The sequence below is a fragment of the Tachysurus vachellii genome, chromosome 21, assembly GCF_030014155.1.
Source record: "Tachysurus vachellii isolate PV-2020 chromosome 21, HZAU_Pvac_v1, whole genome shotgun sequence".
NCBI lineage: Eukaryota > Metazoa > Chordata > Actinopteri > Siluriformes > Bagridae > Tachysurus > Tachysurus vachellii.
In genome coordinates this window covers 5,690,744-5,710,846 of record NC_083480.1, presented here as the reverse complement: position 1 = coordinate 5,710,846, position 20,103 = coordinate 5,690,744, and the positions used below count along the sequence as shown (strand labels likewise).

Here is a 20,103-nt window from a genome sequence, read left to right as displayed (position 1 = left end):
ATGCATTAATCTATCAGTGCATAGACAATTTCTTTTCTGGCACCCTGTCTACCCTTCAGAATAACACTAATTGCTCATATCACACCATAAAATAGGACACTGGCAAATATGTATTTGTATCATGGTAACTTTGTTTTCTCCTGTGCTTCCCATGTGCCATGTTTCCATCTAGAGGGCTTGAAGATCATGACTCTGAAATCTTCAATTACTTATTTACTGGATTTATTCTACTGTGAAGGCTTTCCACTAGATGTTGGAGCATGGCTGTCGGGATTTGAGTTAATTTAGCTACAAGAGCATTAGTGATATCAGACACTGATGTTGGGTGAGGAGGTGCAGTTGGTGTTCCAGTTCATCCCAAAGGCGTTCTTCTCAAATCATGCATTCATGGAGCTTGCTTTGTACACAAGAGCGTTGTCATGCTGGGCCTCTTATGCATGGTTTAGACTTCTTAGTTCCAGTGAAGGGAAATTGTAATGCTACAGCATGCAAGGTATTCTGACATATGCACTATTTTGTATTTAATTACCACCATTCTTATATCTTAATTATTTTTTTAATTACTTTTGCTTTTATTTTTGTTTTTATATTTGCTGTAGTTTGCCTGAGCTTCATTTCAAGCATTTCATTGTACTTTCACTGACATCTGTATATAAGACAAATCAACATGAAACATGAAACAACTATATACTTTTAACTTTGTGGCATTAGTCTGGGAAAGAACCACATGTATATGTGATGGTCATGTGTCCACAAACCTTTGGTCATGTAGCATATGAGATCTGAGAATGTGGTGTATTAGCAAGCGTATTAGAGCATTTTAAGTCAATGGAAGAAATAATAGTATGAATATGAAAGAATTTTATGTGCTTATGAAAAAGAAACTGAAAGAAGTATAGAAGAAGCCTTTTATTATCGTCACATACACATTAACAGCACAGTGAAATTCTTTCTTCGCATAGCACTCAGGGTCAGCCATGATACAGCACCACATGGAGTAGTGGGGGTTAGGGGCCTTGCTCAAGGGCCCGACAGTGGCGAAGGATTGAAACCTAATCTTCCAATAAAAAACCCAGTTGAGCCACCAATGTCCGTACAAAAAAGTATACAATACTTTATACTAATATAAAAGCATTTTTGTATAGATTGTATAAAAAGATGTAGCCTGAGTAAAGTGGAATATGATATGGGAGTATTTTCAGATGTAAAACAATCCAATGTGGGTGTTTACCGTATCAACACAACAGCACTGTGTGGAACAGTTACTCTCGTTAGATGGCAGCACTTTCCAGCAGCCTGATGAAGGAAAATCTGCGCCATCATCATATGAGTTTATTTAAAGTTTACTTATATACTTAATAAACTTAAGCAGCTGCCTCACTTACCGAATTTTGTAACTATAAACGGATACAAACTATGAATATTCAATAACTAATCGTACACAGAATATATGATTTAAGTGGAATATTGAGTAACCCAGTCGGTTTGGTCACACCCTTTACTGCTTGGCATTCTCTGGAAGCCGAGCTATTAGTGGCTCCGCCATATTGGATGGACTGAGTGTCTCTCTCTCTTCTCACTCACTCACTCTCTCTCTCTCACTCACTCACTCACTCACACATTGCTAATATACAGAGCTTTACTACTAGCTAAGCTAAACCACACGGCGACGTGTAGCCCCCTGCCTGCTCTCCACATAAACACTAACAGACACTTTCACAAACTTCAGTACACATTTAACAAGCACTTTTACCTTCTACATTTATTTACCCCCACTGCTATATATGCCGGGTATTATTATTATTCCCGGGAGAATACTGAACACTGAGCCAACATCACCGGATGACTTGGTAAGTTGTTGTTTTGTGTTTTTCTAGCTGGTTCTGTGTGTGTGTGTAATCTTGACTCCCAGTTTTGGTGATATCTCCACAAAGCACCATTCAGCCTTCAGCACTAGAGATCAAATTAACAAGTTAGCAAACTAAGTATCTAAGTATCTAAGTTGTTGGGTGAAATCAGGTAGCTTGCAGCTTTACTATTTGGCGATTTAGTTGTTAGAAACACCTTTAAGACAAACCAGTTGTCCAAGATTAGCTTTATAGGGCTAACGATTTTAGCCAACTAACTACTACAATAGCCAGTTATTATATATTTACCGTTTTTTACTGACGACCTCATTACTAATAGTTCTTCTGACATTTAACGCCTGGTCTCCAAGTTATAAACTCGTCATATCACAAAATATTAAAAAAAATGTTTAATTCGAACGTTAGCAACAAGCTAACATGATGGGAACTTTTCTTGTATTATCTCTTGCTAGCTACCCTTCTAGCTAACTGGCTACATGTTTACCGTACTTAAGGGAAGTTAAAGTTGAATATCATTTTAACATATCTAAACATACACAATGAAAGTCGTGAGTTTTAGTTCTGTTTCTGTGCAATGTTTATTTTTTTCCCATGTTAGATAACAGCATAGTGTTAATATTGTTGCTCGGTTAGCTAGAAAGCTAGCTAGCTAGATAACGGCTAACTAATTAGCGTGCTAATATCCTAGCTAGCAAGCTGCCTTTGTATAATGGTGTTAATCGCTTAGTTACAACATAGAACTGTTCTCTAGAAAATTCGACCTCGTTTGAAAATCCAAACTAGCATTATTCGATAATTTTCCTTATTATTATTTTCGCCTTACGGGCTTGTATGTTAAAGCTAGTCGGCTAATATTAGCAACAAGCTTATCTCAGTTTAATGTTGGGTGTTTATTAGAACAGCCTGTTTTGTTGAACTGAGCTAGTTCATCACTGTCTGTAATTTTAGAGATTGTTTGTGCGTGATCTGAGTACACAGATAAACCTAAAGGAACTATATAAACGTCCAGAATGGTCATGTTTAGTTCTTACAGGTGAATAAGTCACAGCGCGGGTGGTCCTTTATGCTTAGGCTGGATTAAATAAACAGCACAGACTTGTACTTTGTAGGAGAAATGCTGTTATTTGGTGGCTTGTTTGCTCTGGGACACACCCGTGTATCTCCCTGTGTGTATGAGGGCTGTTGCGATATGATAACCTGCGTTTTAAATATCGCGGTATTTCAGTTTTAATCACCACTTAAAGACGCGCACAGGTCACAAGTATTACAAATGGGTTCCTTGTGTTTTTGGTCTTACATTGAAATCTGTATTTGAGTAACGTTTTTCAGTAAACCTTTCACAACAGCCCAGCCCTATCAGGATGGGTTTTCCTTTATTACAGGAGCTTCTCTGTGACTTTTATTCACCGCTTTACAGATTGGATATTTTGGTGTTTTTCTCCATCCTGAACAGACTAAACAGACACACGTCCCAAGATTTTCTATGCAGGTCTCAGCTCATGTAAAAAAAAAAAACAAAAACAATGTTTTACTGCTGATATTTGCCGTGTCTAATCACGTATCTTGCGTATTGTTGACTTTTTGCCAGATATGAAACACTTCCCGAATACCAAAACTGCTTCTCGTACGCTTATGAATTATGAATTGGGTTTTTAAAATGTTGATGGAACCTTGGTTTGTGCCAAACCGATATAAAAGCCAGTGTTCTTTCTTGATCTCGATTTCTGTGCCTCTTCAGCTGCTCCTAAAGTCCTGAGTTACTAAAAAATACAAACTAGCTAGCAGCTCACTTCTCATGCGGTAAATTTATTGTTGTACGGATGCAAGAAAAAATAATTGGAACTCTCGGTTTAAGAAACTAATCTAGTCTGAATTCCTTGTGTGTGTCAACACACTTGGTCAATAAATCTGATTCTGATTGATATTGTAGGTTTTTTCTGTACACCCCCTGCAATAGTAAGATTTTGGCATCCTGAAGGTGGCACCTAGAGCTGTATTAGGTATTAAGAAAAAGAAAAAAAAAAGTTCATAAATAGCAACACATTTTAATTCCTGTTTTGAACATCAGCTTGAAGGTGAACATCTGAACAAACAACCATGGCTAATGGTGACACTGTAACAATCTAAATGTTGTGATAAGTTCCTGTTAGACGTGTTTGTTTCTCACGGTATCATCATTTTACATAACATAGGGGAGTAAGCAGACAAACCATGCAGTTTCCGAACCTGTTATGTATGTTGGACAATTATAGTCCTGCTCTGAATAAGTAAGCGGCATCGGACAATAAGATGCACCATAAAGAGGTTCTGCTCACAAATGGCAACCAGCTGTTAAAACATCTGCCTTAGGTGCAGTTAAGTTTACACTAAAGTGATATAACCGACTGAGTTAGAAAGAACGGCAACGTGCACTGAAACACACACGCACACACCCAGCTGTCTCTCCTTGACGCTTATGTGTTTTCTCTTTCTTAGGCTGCATTGTTGTGGTTTAGACTGCATTCTGGATTTGCAGGCACACCCACTACTAATATCACTGTTTAGGCAAATGCCTCATGCACTGAGATTGCCATTAACGTTTGCCACTGCTAAATTGCCGTTCAGATGTTTTTCAGACAAAATCCTCATTTTGTTCTCGTATCCTTCCGCTGCTTTTTTGTAACGCAGCCACGAAGACGTGTTGGCACTTGTTGTAGACATTTTTTTGTTCATCAAGGCTGGATTGCGTCATGGCTCTTTGTCCTTAACTCCTGTGCTGTATTTTCTCATGTATGACCATTTTAACATTCAGATATGTTATTAGCACTCACTCTGACTGGTTTGGGCTCTGTTGTGTATTTGTATAGAGCTGCATTTTCTCTTGTCTGACATTACAGCGTGGACAAGAAGTAGCCTTAGTTACTTTGATATGTTTAACGCAGAGTGATTGATGATCTCGGTTCAGCTTCAGACTCAGAATTATAATTTAGAATGACATTTTCTGCAGTGTTTGCTTGTTTTTGCTTTCCATTCTGTCAGGATTTCCAACCCAAAATAGTCAGTTTCAAGTGAAACCTTTAACAGCTTTGCGATCTGTGAGCTAGATAGAAACAGGTGTCGTTTTAGTTCTGGGTTCTCTGAATGACAGCTCGATTCCCCTTTTTCTGCACTCACTCCTTCCCCAGATGGAACATGCTGAATTTTATCTCTTAAACTCCTGTGTAATATCGACAGGCAGTGTTTGACTGACCCATGCCCTGCAATCGGAAACCGATCTTAGGTTAGGTGAGTCCCTGTCAGAATTTAATTTCATGTACATTACTTTCACTCCTTGCCCTGGGCTACATAATAAGCTTATTGTAGCTAAAGTGTTTAATCAGTAACAGCTAGGTGGGATCTAGGACTGTGCGATGTGGATAAAAATAGCAGGTCGCAGTTGTGCTGCTACACATCGAGATTGCGATATGCTTCTCAGTATGGGAAATGGTGAAGCCCAGACGCTTCAAGGTTAAACTTTGTCCTCCATTATTTACATTTTTATTTTATTTGTATTTTTTTGCCTCGTAAAATTTATCTGCTTATGCAACAACTCTGTTTTTATTTGTGTAAATCAGGCTTCTGTAATATCTATCAAACACATTTTGAGGATACAGTTAACCATTTTGTGTTAATCATTGTGGAACATCCTTGATTCATTTCATTTCTGCAAGTATGTGAAATTAATACGGAGTCGTTTTTGCTTTACTCATAATCTTGAGCTGTTCTTGTGATTGTCACCGTTATACACTACAGCAGCTCTGTGGACTTCAACTGCTTGTCTGTAATCCTGAAATTAGCCTTAACTATCCTTCTGTCTTTGAGTATGAAGTGGTACTTTACCTGTACGACAAGTTGTCTTTGAATTAAAGAATTTGTTTTACAAGCCTAGATTACCAGATCTACTTTGCTTCTATGAAATCAGAGATTTACCAGCAGCCATTAAAGGTAACCATTATGACTCAGCACTTACGTCTTTCCATTCATTTAGTTTAAGATAGATGATCAAATTATGTCTAGCTGTCATGTCTTATTGATCTCATTTTCCTCCAAGAAAAGGTTTTGTCATCTCTGAGGCTATTCGGCGTTGCAGGAGAGTCGAGGAAGCTTCTTCGTTCCTTTTACTCCCTGAATTTGTTCTGCCTGGTGCTTGGCTTCATTTCAGCACAAGCTACTGAGCTGCCTAGTTATTGGCAAGGCTAAGACCTGAGCCGTTCTTTAGTATGGAAGAAGCCACTGTGCGTCCTACACCCTCACACAAACTGTGCCTGTGTGCTCGCTTCCTGAGCCCCCGGTCAGAGCGAGGGCTTCTGCATCAGTCACCCCTCTCTTCATCCTGTGTGCTTTGACTGAATCAGTGATTAAAGCAGCAGATGTTTCATTAGGGCCTGTCTTTATTCATGTATATGCAGACTCAGGGATGTCAGGAGGGAGGTGGGTGGAGGGAATCGATGCCAGGCTTGAGCTGTATGGATGCTTGGCACAAGTCACATTTTTACTGATTTTTTGTGAATTTACAAGGCGCCGAGTTCAGCTCGAGGTTCTTAGATGAACTCACTGTTGTCAGTAGCAACGAGTGAACAAAGTGTTATTGTAAGCGTTAGTTAGCAGATCGATCAGGAAAATGAGTTTTAAATAGTTTAAAGCATGTGCATTGAGAAACACACACAAACATAAATTACATTATGTTGCTGTACTTTAGAAATATAATATCTGTATTTCAAGAAAGCTTTAGTGGACAGTCCTGCTGGCTGTTTATTTCTTTCTGAAATGGAAAGAACGGTGTGATGCAATTAGTTTTGGGAAATGAGACATTTCCTCACATGCTAAAAGTGTAGTATTACAGTAAGATGTGTAACATGAACCGCATTAATCCACTCTGCCTTTTAGTCTCAGTAGCATGACCTGTGTGTGTGTGTGTGTTTGGTTTATATTTCACCTGGATAAGAGCCTACTACACGTTCTGTTTCGAAAGTGCACAGCTGTGACCTATTTCTCTTTATCCGACATAGGGTAATTTTTAAAAGTGAGGAAATTCTGGCATTGTCAGGAAATGTGCTTGCTAGACTCAGCCATATGCGCTTTCTTAAAACAAAGGGCATGACTAAAAGATTTTTTGACCTTAGATTAGACGTTAGATTAATCCTAATACGTTTCTGCTCAGTTCAGCTGTGGAGGTTAATTTGTTTTGTACTGTAGGTTTATAACCGAGGTTTGTTTAGACTGTACTTACCTTCTCGGTTTTGTGTTCCAGGTAATGGAGGAATTCGACATGCTCACTCCCTGCTCTGTGTGGAAATGATTTTAACAGGCACCGACTAACACAGAGAATTGTTGACGTGAATTTGGACTAGTTAAAACCTTTCAGAAATCTGACCCCGACTCTGAGAACTTGCAGAAGAGAAGAAATTTTCTGGTTGTGTGTGGTGTTTTTTTTTTTTTTTTTTTTTTTTTTTTTTTTTTTTTTTTCTTCCCCCCCAGAATAAAAGGTTTTCTTCAGACCGAATCACAAGGATATTAACACATAAAACCGCACCATGCCGAGCTCAACCATCCGGAGGCAGATGAAAAATGTGGTCAATAACTATTCAGAGGCAGAGAAAAAGGTCAGAGAGGCGACCTCCAACGACCCATGGGGGCCATCCAGCTCGCTCATGTCCGAGATCTCTGACCTCACGTACAACGTGGTGGCCTTTTCTGAGATTATGAGCATGATCTGGAAGAGGCTGAACGATCACGGCAAGAACTGGCGGCACGTGTACAAAGCACTGACGCTGCTGGACTACCTGATCAAAACCGGTTCGGAGCGTGTGGCCCTGCAGTGCAAAGAGAACATCTTTGCCATACAGACCCTTAAAGACTTCCAGTATGTCGACCGTGACGGCAAAGACCAGGGCATCAACGTGAGGGAGAAGTCGAAGCAACTAGTGGTTCTGCTGAAGGACGACGATCGGCTGAAGGGTGAGCGCTCACAGGCCCTTAAGACCAAAGAGCGCATGGCCCAGGTAGCCACCAGCGTCGGCAGCGGCCACCAGATAGGCTTTGGTCGTGGCTCCAGTCAGCCAAACCTCTCCACCAGCTACTCGGAGGAATACGGCAGATCTGAGGGCTCACCGGCGTCGTATCATGGATGTAAGTTTATTTGATGAAGAGAGTTGATAAATTTTACTGTGTGCTGTTTATTATGGCATTATTTGTTTGTTTTTATGGTGATCACCTAAATGGGAGAAGTGTCGGGGGTTACAAGTGATTACTTTTAATGTCCCTGTAAAATTCCTTAAAATAGTGAGTTGACCAAATTTCCACTGAAACAGGAAGTCAGAGTGGGACATCAAGTGGCTCTTCACCCTTTTCCATTAGCCAGTAGATAAGATGCAGAATGATGTCATCAAAATGGTTGATTCTTATTGGTGATAGAGAGAGACTGTAAATTTTCAAATGTTTGTATCTTAAATGTGAATTTTCTCTTTTTGGAGCAGATTAACTTAGAGATATATTTAAAGCTTTTATTTATATTTATATATATATATATATATATAAAGTAAAAAGTCACAACCTTTCATTTTGAGTTCAAGGGGAATTTAATAGTTCCATAATTATCATGCAATGACACATCACTGAGTATCGTAGCAGTGTAATAGTGTCTAGAGATGATTATATCACCAAAGTTTATGCTATAATATATTTCAGTCACATGGTTCATGATTTATAAAGCTTCAGCACTAGGAACATTTAGAGTTTATTAAGTTATTCTGAAATATCCTAGCTCTGCTGTCATGTTCCTCTCAGTCCATATTGATTTGAAGCGAAACGACTTAACGTCTGATGTAAGATTTATCGTTCTAGCTGTTTTTGGAAGCAGTTCATCACAGAGGCCATGCAGCTGGACCGTCCTTGCTCATGATTTACTGTCCTTGTCTGCTTCAAGGATCCCTGAAGGCTCCTATGCACAATTTGAAAACTAGCACCTCTGCTTTTGGCCATTATATGTCATTTCGGTAGATTTGCTTCTGTTCTCTGAGTGTTTTGAACCGTGGCATGCCTTGCATTTTACTCTCCATTTGCCTCATGCTGGTTACAGGAAGCCAACATTCCCAAATTCCCTAAGGTCCAGTGCACTGCTCTGTGATCCTGTACAGAGGGGAAGAAGGAGGATTTATCTCTCTCTCTCTCTCTCTCCCTCCCTCCTCCCTCTTCCGCAAACACACACGACTAAATCGTTTTAACTTAACATACGGCTGTCAGACATAGAGTATACCGATTAGGTGATACACCTGTGTGTATCAGGTCTGAGGTGTTGGAGCATGAAGACTGAGCGTCGACTTGTAAATACCAACACTCTCTATATTGCTTGGTTCTTATTGTTGTTGGGTGTTTTCTTTCTTTCTTTTTTTTTTTTGTGTGCGTTTATCATTTCGACTGATGTGGTTTTCTCAATCGTGGAATATTAAACAGAAGAACAAGCAGCTGAGTCATTAAAGTAAAGACGGGGGAGGGGGGATAAACGTCTACAAGAAAAGCAGGACTGTTAACAGCGGAATGGTTTGCATTCCAGCGGAAATTTCCGGGAATTGTCCTTCCAGAATTTGTGAATAGGCTTTCTGTTAAGTGTAAACCACACTTCAACAGGTTGCTTTCGATGAGGAGGTTTTGATGCACAAATATGGGAAAAACAGGCAGCTGGAGATAATTTAAGGTTTCAACTAACGGCTGTGAAATAACGTTCAACAAGAGACACGCTTAAAATAATTTAATGTTGTAATAGTAGATTAGATGAACTATCGAAGATAAGATCTAGTTTGATTGCAGTCTGGAGAGTTGGTGCGCTTCTAGTTTACTGATTTTGACCATTGCATGTCATCTGGCATGCAATGTGGTCCAACATTTCCTGTGTTGTGAGATGAGCAGTTGATGTAACCAAACTCACGGTTATACATTAGATAGCCAGGAGGTTAGATTTAGCTGTTGTTTTTATTGGCTTGGTTTCTATCTCACTTCGTTTCACTGTAGTTGCTTACGTTTAAATCAGCACACAGGTTTCTAATGCATTAATTAGATTTTAGAGCTCAGGCTGTGGTGTGTATGTTCGGCTGGTGGAACCACTGATGGAAATGTCTAGAACAATTTCCATTTGTCACGTCATTGACTTCCAGGCAAGACCTAAAAAAATATACATCAAAACATGTGGTTTTCTCTCTGTGCCTCATTCCGTTTAGTTTAGTGTAAGTGCAGAGCTCATTTTAATATGAATCATGTTAATTGTACTGATTCATATCAGAGCTCACGATCATGGCCCAGGAGCAGCTCCACCTCTTTCTCCTCCCCCTCCAACACCGGAAAGCACCATTTTTACTAAATGAGAACGTGTGCGTTGGCAGAGCACTTTGGTGTGTTGGTGGGTTCCACACTCCCACCATCACAATGTGCTAGCTTTTATACTAAGGCTCACTTTATTCCGAGAAACCCGAGGCGTCCGAACAGCCTGCTTGCCTCCACTGTGATTAATTAGTGTACAGAAACCAGTGGTGGGTCCGATAACATCCTCCTATGATGATGAACAAGACTGAAAGCTCAGGGTTTCCGAGGTACATTTCAGTCAGCGAAGCAGTATAATGAGCCCTCATGTGAGTTCAGCCATAGAAGGAGATCTTTATTGATCCTCTTCTGCTTATGGAGGTGCCAGGCTGCTCAGCTGACTGCGTGTGCTGCGAGTCATATTTACATCCGTCCACATTAAGACCGGCACAGGAAGGCATATTATGATGTAATATGTGATGTCGCAACGATCCACACCCACGCTTCTTCATTAACGTCACCTCTACCCCATGTCCACTTAACACCGTTCTCATCCATACCCACCTTCCTGCAACCATAAAAATGAGAAAATATCTCCAGTCTCCTCGCACCACAGTCCTGCTTTGACAATAGAAATTTGTATCACAATTTTTAAGAATGAAGACATATAGACTGAATTGCTGTTTAAAATATTTTGATCAATATTTTTCAGAACAAAATGTATGAAAGTTGCAAAAACAATTTGTGATCTTTTCATCTTTCTGAACCAATAGCTCATCCAGGCCAATTTTCTGGTTCCTGAAAACTTAGGATAAAATATCAAAAGACAATACTCGCTTATAGCCAGCCTACTCTATATCCATCCATCCAGCCATCAATCCATCCATCTTATCCATCCATCCAGCCATCAATCCATCCATCTTATCCATCCATCCAGCCATCAATCCATCCATCTTATCCATCCAGCCATCCATCCATCCAAAAATATGTCGATGAAATCAGTAAACTAACTTGCAGCTAAACTCAACAGACCTCATTTATTACATACTTGATTTTAAACGCTGGTTCCATTTCACCTTCCTTTTAAAGGTCTGTGAGGAACTGACGTGCTGCACTGCACATAAACTGCATCTGGCTTGTACTTTTGTGATTGAAAGACCTCCCCAGGTCCTAGACATGTGTAGCTCTTCTCATGGGAAATGCAGCCAGTTAGAATTAAACCGCACAGTCAGAGGGGCCGATATTTCACCTTCTCTCATTTTAATTCTCCGTCCCACAAAGAGTTTGTCAGAAACCGAGAAAACAGAAAGGACGATGTATTGAATTTGAACAGCCTAAAATGATGAAATAATAAAACTGCAGTAAAAATCCAGATCGGATGATCGATCGGGATTATTAGCGAGTAAATGCATCGGGAGGACTGATGGTCGGTCAGAGGCTTTATGGATTGGAGACTTGCATCCTATCGATCACTGCCACTTTACAGTCAGACAGCTTCGAATAATGAGAGCACTTTAAAAGGTTGGAGCCATACCCACAAATATTTACCTCTGTTCTGCATTGCCCTGAAACAGTGCTATTAATAATCCCAGTCATTTCTATTACCTTAGGGGCAAAATCACTGGCATAAGACCACAGGTCTGTGAGCACACCTGGGCCAGACCTAGTTCTCTTATTTGATATAAGCTGGTTTATCCAAAAACCTAAGCTTGGTATAAGTGAAGTTCTACTCTGACTAGCACACAGCCCTCAGTCGACAGACTCCATCCATGGATTAGTTTAGATGATTAAATTATCCAGGCATGTCATCCTTATGCTTTATCTCTGTTCCTACTGGGAGAGTTAGACAATCTCCTGTGCACAGCTTGCTTCACCCCAGAGATCGAGTTGGATTCAACTCTGAGCTCTGGCTTGGTCATTCAAAAACACTGATCTTTGAAGGGATTTCTTTTTTGATTTGGCTGTATGCTTTAGGTCATTGATGTGCTGAAAATTCCTTTTTATCTTCAGCTGACACCTGAATATTCTGTTTTTAAATTCAACATGGAATTTATTTATGGTGTTTGTAGCTATTCATGATTCCGTTTACCTTGGAAAAAAAAACCCACGTCTGGAAAAAAAAGCGTGACGCAGCCACAACCATGTTGACTATGGTGATGTTTTGGTGATCTGGTTTATTTCTTTGCACCAAACATACCTTTTTAAAATGGTGGAATTATTATACATTTTGTCTTATACATGTATTATACATGTTTTAGGTTGATTTATTTGATCTTGATGCTTTTTGCGAGAAGAGGCTTTCATCTAGCCTTCCTTTATCTACCCTGTTCTTAGTGACGTCACTGTGAAGCTGCTAAATAATTTTATTTTATACACTACTCCTCATATATAACTTAAAATAAGCGAGATCTCACGCATACTATACACAAATAATCTATTTGTGGGCCGTCATTTGGGTGAAAACTATTTGGCTTTAATCAGAATCTTCTTATCGATGCGAGCTGTATGATCATTATTTTCGAACATTCGATCGAATGTAATTGTTTAATTCAAACATAAAGGGGTTTGCACATGTACACAACCAGGCTACTGTAAAAAAAAACAAAAAAAAAACCCACACCATTTTTTTCTTAACACAATTTTTATACGTTGAAAATTCACATCGAGGTTGGAAAAAAGTTCTGATACGATTTATGTTGGCTTCATTTGTGGTGCCGTTTTCACACGGGTGTGTAGAATTTTGAAATCTATTGTATGTCTTTTCTTTCCTTTCTTTCAGCCACATCCCCCAATGCGTCATCGGAGCTAGAGCAGGCTCGACCGCAGACGAGCGGAGAGGAGGAGTTACAGCTGCAGCTTGCACTGGCCATGAGCAGAGAGGCAGCAGAACAGGTGAGGCATATAGTCACCATCACTTACCTCACTATACCTACACTGCTGCAATCCTCAGATATTTCTCATTATTTTGATTTCCATTCCGTCTAATAACACTCGTCACTCGAGTGCTCTTTATAAACAAAAGGTTTACTGCTGGGTGTCTCCAGGTCGGTAATAAGTCCAAATTTCATTTCACATAATTCCAGAACAGGAATGTCTTAATAATAGTAGTATGTTGTAGGCTTGTGTTCTCAGTCTGGTGTAAATATGTATTTAAGTCTGTTTGACATTTAACAGCTTGTCACTGGATTATAGAGCGACGTGCACAAGTCAGAAGCACACGTTACACTGAGGCCAAGGGAACGTAATCACTCTGGAATTAGATTTGATACAGAGAAATAAAAATTGAACCAAGAAAAGGGTGGCAAGTGGTAGTTAAAACCCGTAGAGACCACACAGCATACTATAACAGTGTTATAGTATTTTTTATTTATTTATTTATCACTCGTAAATCTGATTGCATTCTGATGTATTGGAGCTGCTTCCAGGCTGCTACAAAGCACTGACACTCAAGAATCCTCCAAATGCTTCCTAAACAGAATTCAGCAACTCTGTGGCATAAAACAGACACAACATCTGGTACTTGTAGTTTTACACCAAAGAGCAATAGTCAAGTTGCTTCACTGCGGTATACATTTAAGTTTGTTAGACTGCCTTAAATGCTTATGGTACTGTTTTGAATGAGCTAGAGAGCGACGTGATCCGACCTCCTCCTCGTGCAAGCTTTCACTCTGCACTGATTACAGATTATACAGAAATGCCGAGCTGACGTTTTTCCAGCCGTGGACTCGAGCCAGCCCAGAGATATTGTTCAGATAGAGTACAAATTAGAGTGGAAGCAGAACAACCGCAAGCATAATCGCTGTTCCAAATCCCAAGTTATGAAAGTGATAAAGTGGGTCCAATAGATTGGATGGGAAGTGTAGTGTTTCCATTCACCCTGGAAGCACTGCGAGGTTTGTCCGTAGTTAGCGCTCTAAGGGCATTGTACAGGAAGTGTGTCTGCGCTTGGACATCTGGGATGAATTTCCACATGAAAATATGAGACAGGCCCCGCTGGTGGCTCAAGCTGAGGAGGGGCTCCTCGGAGCAGGATGTGTGCTGCAGGAGGTTCCTTCTGTCGGGACAATGTTTTACTCCGAACCTCAGCCTTTGCCTGGCAGTACACACTCCTGGCCCTTTTCCCTGCAAACTCTGCTTTAGCACGTCCTACCCATCTCCTTTCAATGCTTCTCATCTCAAACAATTTACTCATGAATTATGAATGCCCTTGTGTTTTTTAACCATTTAAGACTTCCTCATACTAAGTGATTCAAGCTGTCACGTGGATAAACTGGCTCCTCTCATGCATTTCCCCCATGTTCATCTAGGAATAGAACTGCTAGCTGCATGGGTCACGATTTTCACCTCCAAAATGTGTTATATATATTTTTTTTAACCAAAAACTTTTTTTTTTTTTTTGCCTATCTTCTGTTACCCCTCAGGCCTTCATGTGCTTCCTCATACTGTAGTTCAGTTGGGGGTTGGGGTGGTTGGCTGGGTGTGCCCCATCATCTGACTGTCAGCCTCAAGTACAAATGAAAATGAGTCATGTATTATTCAGGAGTGCTTATGTCATGTTTTGGTGCATTACAAAACAGAACAAATTTCCAAAGTGCTTTGGACATGTACTGTATATAACGCAATGCATAATGCCATGTGATGTTTAGGAGGAGAGGATGCGCCGTGGGGATGACTTGCGGCTCCAGATGGCTCTGGAGGAGAGCCGTAAAGACACTGCGAAAGTGCCCAAAAAGAAAAAAGAGGTAGGTGCAGTTCCTGGATTCACTGAGAGGTTGATGACTCATCAGACAGTCACCCTTAATGCATTTCCGCCCATCATTTCCTGATATCATGTTGTCTCCAGTACTCTTTCTGACAGTAGGTTTAGTGCAACTATGAACGCTTTCCGCTGATTATTTCAATTAATGCTTTTCTGTCCTCCTGTGTTTCTTTTTTGCGGACTTGCTCAATGTCCTGTGAGTATCGATACAGAAAGACTAGAAGTATAAACGTTTAAGCTGCTTTATAGTAGCAGAACACAGATGTAAGGTCTAACTCTGCATATGTGTGCGTCAGCCTCAGTCGTCCTTGATGGATCTGATGGATGCAGTCTCTGGAGGTCCAGTTGACCCTTGGGGGACAGGAGGAGGAGCAGCAGCAGCAGCAGCAGCGGCAGCAGCAGCATCAGCCCCGTCCTCTGACCCCTGGCAAAGCTATGGTAAACCTGGTGTGTATAAATGAGTGCACACACACCCACACAAGTTTTTTTTATTATTTAGTTATTTATTTATTTATTTATTTTTAAAATCATGTAGACCAGATGGTCTCTCTCCAGGTTCTTTGAGCTCTCCGCTATTAGTTTCTCTCCCTATCTCACTATATCTTTTGCCTTCACTGTTTGTCCCACACACACTGTTTCTCTCACTGTAACTGATGTGGTGTCTGAGAAATGCAGCCAGGCTTGTAGTAGCACATTCCTGTTTGCTCTAAACAAAGGGGCCCAGTATGCAGATTTGCAGGTGGAGCACCCAGTGTGCTCGTCAACAGATCCATTTCGATCCAGATCGAACAAACGTTTGTGTCTGGAAAATAATGAAGGAAAACGAGTCATAGTGAATTGCATGATTATACATTCTGCATATATCTTTGTATCATTTTTGTAATTCCACCAGAAGAGACATAATAGTGGATATTATGAACCATATAGACAAACACCGTAAGTGCACGAACATTTACTGGGTCATTAGCTGTAATTCAGTTTTCTGAAACACTAAACAAAATGCATCCAAAAGCTTTAGTACATCCAGCTTGTTAAAACTGATTTTGCTAACGTTTCAACAGCTAAGTGTTTATTTTGCTCAAGGCTGCTAAACTTGCTTGCATGTTAGCAGCACACCCCAAAGCTCTCCTGTCCCTGGATGTCATTGTCTTTGGATGTAGTTGTGCTGCAGTGCCATTGTTCCACCAATGCGGTGTTCCTGTCCTTTTGTCCCATCCTGTAAGAGGCTGCATGACATGAATTGTGTACCTGAGACTGTATCTGTGTGTACAGGTAGTGCCACTAAGCCAGCAGCTCCTGTGGATCCCTGGGGTCTGCCAGCTTCTGCAGTGTCTGTCTCTCCTGTGAAGAATAGTGACCCCTGGGGGTCAAGTTCTGCTCCAGCAGTGGCTGATCCGTGGGGCTCAGGGCCTGCCACTCGTCCCAAAGCCCCTGGCCCAGGTACACACACTCACACTTTCACACATAACCCCAACCGAAGGTTCTTTCTCTTGCCTCAAATAATATGATGTCCTTTATTTCCAAACAGGCTCCTTTGATCTTTTCTCAACATCAAATGGTACCTCTAGGGATGACCTAGAGGATTTTGACAGTCTTCGCTCTTCAATGATGTCAGGTATTTGTCTCATCACTTTATTCTGGAAACATTTTCTATTGTCACTCCTGTCTTTTGAGCCTTGTAATCTAGACTTCCTTCTATGCAGTTTTTAGATGGTGGAGTTCTTTTCAATGACCTTGTTCTGACTTAAGATGAATGGATGCATTTACAGGTGGTGGTAAAGGAAATTCAGCATTGTCAGCACAGACCAGCATGTCTGCCAGCCCTGACTTGTTTGACCTGCAGCCAAGTGCCACAACCAGAAAAACCCCTGAGTCATTCCTGGGTCCTAATGCAGCCCTGGTAAACTTGGACTCTCTGGTCACCAAGCCTGCTCAACCAGCTCCTGTTTCGAATCCTTTTCTTGCTGGAGGTATGTTTTATTCAGACCTACTGCACTTACCAAAAGATTTGACTGTTTATGCTACTGAAGACTTAGGATGCATTGACACTCTCTCTCTCTCTCTCTCTCTCTCACTCTCACTCTCTCACTCTCTCACTCTCTCACACTCTCTCTCTCTCTCTCTCTCTCTCTCTCTCTCTCTCTCTCCCTCCCTCTCGCTAATGCCTTCTCTTAGGAGCCACCCCTGCCCCCCCAGCTCAGGTCAACCCCTTCCAGGTGAACCAACCACAACCACCCACTCTCAACCAAATGAGAGTAAGCCCCATGATGGGCCTCTCAGGCCAGGGATATGGCAACCTGGCACAGAGAAGCAACGAACCCATGCCCTTGTCCTCTCTGCCCCCTGCTGGTGTTGTGGGCATGGGTCCTATTGGTGGCATGACACCTATTGCTCCCATGGGCCAAATGATGCCAAGCATGGGAATGTCAGCCTCCATGTCAGGGCCGCAGCCACTCATGAGCGATATTCTGCCGCCTGCAGCCACCGCAACCCAGGTTACTGGCCCCACTAATCCTTTCCTGTTGTGAGGAACAATATAGGCTCTCATTGCCTGTCTCAGTCTCCCAGCTCCTTTCCTATAGTATGGACAGCATACTGTTGTGTTCCCCAAACCAATGTGCTATTTTGAGACTTTCTGGAGTAGCAGTGGTGTTTACAGTTTTTACATTGGCAGGAGATGCCGTCTTCGGCGGTAGGTACCATAGAGTGATTGGTATTTTATTTTTCTAAATTTACTCGAATGGACTGCCAGCGATTGATTACTGTGTCTCTAGGTGTGACTTTCTCACCACTCTTAGCCTACGGTCGCTTTCTGAAATACAGCCTTGTGTTCAAAGGCGTTCTGATTTTTAAAAACTACTTTTAATTGCTCATTTTCTTAAACGGAGGCTTAAGCTCTGATTTCTCTTGTTTAATTTTCTAATTTTTAGTATTTTGAAGCTGTATAATTGCAAAAAGCTAACCCGTTTTAATCAAAACAGCCACAAATGTTCTACCCGGTGCATATACACTATGTGTATTTTACAGTAGGTTATGAGTAGACACATTTTAGACGACACTATCAGTTTACATGGTAATAATTTTGATGTTCTGAGCAGGGATTTTGCACACACTTTGTTTTTGTTCTTGTTTTGACTGTTGTCTCACCGTTAGTCCTTAGCTCAACACTGATCAACCGTCTTTTTTTTTTTGTGGGGGGAAAATGCTTAGGACGTGCAGAATTTTATCCACACCATCGACCTGTTTGAGTGGTTTCAAACCTGATGAGTTGAAAGATGACTGTCATACCGAAATGGAGGGGATTTTTAATGCGTGATGTGGAATCGGCTACCATATCATACCATTGCTTGACTTTTCTGAATATATCCACCTCTCTTAGTGACACCCTTGAGTTTTTAGAGCTTATTAACTGCTAATACAAGCTGTTTCAGTTCATTTACGGTTATGTATCTTCACACAGCTTCTCACCCCGTCTTTGTGACAGAGCTAATCAACGAGCAAACCGATACTAAAGATTAGTATTCCGTCAGCTAGCTTTTCAACCACGCCGAAAGGTTTAAACTAGCGTCCAGTGATCTTGTTGCTTGGCGTGTAACGGTGGTAATGTTTATTTAATGTTCAGCAGAACAAAGGGAATTGGGAAGTTTATTTAGTTCGTGTTTTCTTCACGTCCGACTACGTCTACCGTTCACGGTATAACTAATCACTTTTACCCAGTGCAGAATTTTTATATAGCGTGTTTTAAATAGTTAAATATTTATCAGCGCTTTCCATTACAGCAAGTCCACGGCGTGTATGGAAAACCACCGTAAACACATTACGTATGGTATCTTTGGTTGGTGGGGGATTTCTTCAGTAGGCCAGTGTGTGTGTGTGTGTGTGTGTGTGTGTGTGTGTGTGTGTGTGTATTTGTACGCACACATGTATGCATAATTTTTTTCCTTTACTCTTTGCTTTTATTTTATTTTATTTTTTTTTAAGCTGTGGTGTTAAAATGCATCAGTTGATTACCATTAAAGCATTACTATGTAGCAATAGGATATTCTTTAAAAAGACGAGAATCCTTTTGTTCATATCAGAATTTAATTTTAATAAACGTTTATTCTCGAACAGGATTTTTAACGCAAGTTCGATTCCTGCTTTTATATGAATATTATTTCTCCCAAGGTCAAACATCCACTACATGTTCCTGCATGCTCCGGTTGAACTTGTTAATGAATTTGTAAGTCTAAGGATTTACAGATCTTTCCAGAATGAATATTTTTTTTTTTTTTGTTCCTTCCCAATATCATTAGTGCAAGATTACAATTTTTTTATCTACCCAGATGTAGTTACCAAAGTCGTAGCGCTTTTGCTGTATTACAGAAAGGACGGTGTAGTTTTATAACACAAACACACCCTTGTAAATTGTTTTTTATTTTAATTACTTTTTGCCCATGTGTCAGTGTTCTGGATTCGAGTCATCGTCTCACAGATGTAGAAATGTGCCGTTTTTAACTGTCCTCTTCATTCGCGACTTCTTCCAGAGATCCTGTGGTAGTACTGCCCTGGATCGCAGGTGTGTTCTTTCTCACAAACTCCACATCCATCCTCAGGCAATCAGGGGAAGACGGATTTAAAACCTACACGTTGTTCTCACAGTTGGTGCGGGTGCTTATCCTGTGATATTAGACTTCTTGCTGACGAGCATCAGATTAAATTACACAATTGGTTGTGGAAAAAAAAAAGAATCCTGTTTAGTTATGCAAACTATCGTCGTGCTATCGCTTTTACTGAAAGAATATCGATCTCACTTCATCCTGTCTCGTTTTTCCTGTTACTTCATACTTCATTATGCATTTATTGTGGCAGACTAACCTCATGAACGTGCATAAACACCTTTACTTTCTCATGTTACGTCTGTATATTTACCAAACTGTCTCATGTTACTGGGAGCAGGCTGCTTTTTATGAATGTGCTCAACCTGTTGGCATTATAACTGTATAATATAATTTATCATTTGTTCTATTGTAACATATTGTTCTGTATCTTATTTCTGTGTAATGCTTTTGTAGGAAAGTCACAAGAAATTTTAAAATGCCATCTAAATCGCAGCAAGTGATAAAGGACCTGTAGCTGCATTGATAAAAAAAATAAATAAACTGTATCACTGACATCGGATTTGAG

At 40.6% G+C, this 20,103-nt stretch overlaps 1 protein-coding gene across 2 annotated transcripts; it reads left to right on the top strand.

Moving 5' to 3' along the window:
* Nucleotides 1-1,581: 1,581 nt before the first annotated feature.
* epn2 (epsin 2) lies at nt 1,582-20,090 on the top strand. 2 transcript variants are annotated; one of them, XM_060897009.1, is made up of 9 exons: nt 1,582-1,850; nt 7,138-8,015; nt 12,958-13,070; nt 14,825-14,920; nt 15,234-15,375; nt 16,210-16,377; nt 16,466-16,552; nt 16,707-16,907; nt 17,113-20,090. In XM_060897009.1, exons 2-9 carry the CDS (start codon nt 7,421-7,423, stop codon nt 17,463-17,465), a joined length of 1,755 nt encoding a protein of 584 aa, XP_060752992.1. In that variant the 5' UTR covers nt 1,582-1,850; nt 7,138-7,420; the 3' UTR covers nt 17,466-20,090. The 2 variants fall into 2 exon arrangements, with proteins under 2 accessions (XP_060752992.1, XP_060752991.1); XM_060897008.1 differs by having other exon boundaries at nt 15,234-15,384.
* Nucleotides 20,091-20,103: the final 13 nt, after the last annotated feature.

Excerpts from the sequence above, each read along its gene's own strand:
- epn2 (XM_060897008.1), top strand. The coding sequence starts at position 7,421 with ATGCCGAGCTCAACCATCCGGAGGCAGATGAAAAATGTGGTCAATAAC. Across the intron at positions 14,921-15,233 it reads TGCCCAAAAAGAAAAAAGAG|CCTCAGTCGTCCTTGATGGA; the intron begins GTAGGTGCAGTT and ends TGTGTGCGTCAG. Across the intron at positions 16,908-17,112 it reads GAATCCTTTTCTTGCTGGAG|GAGCCACCCCTGCCCCCCCA; the intron begins GTATGTTTTATT and ends GCCTTCTCTTAG.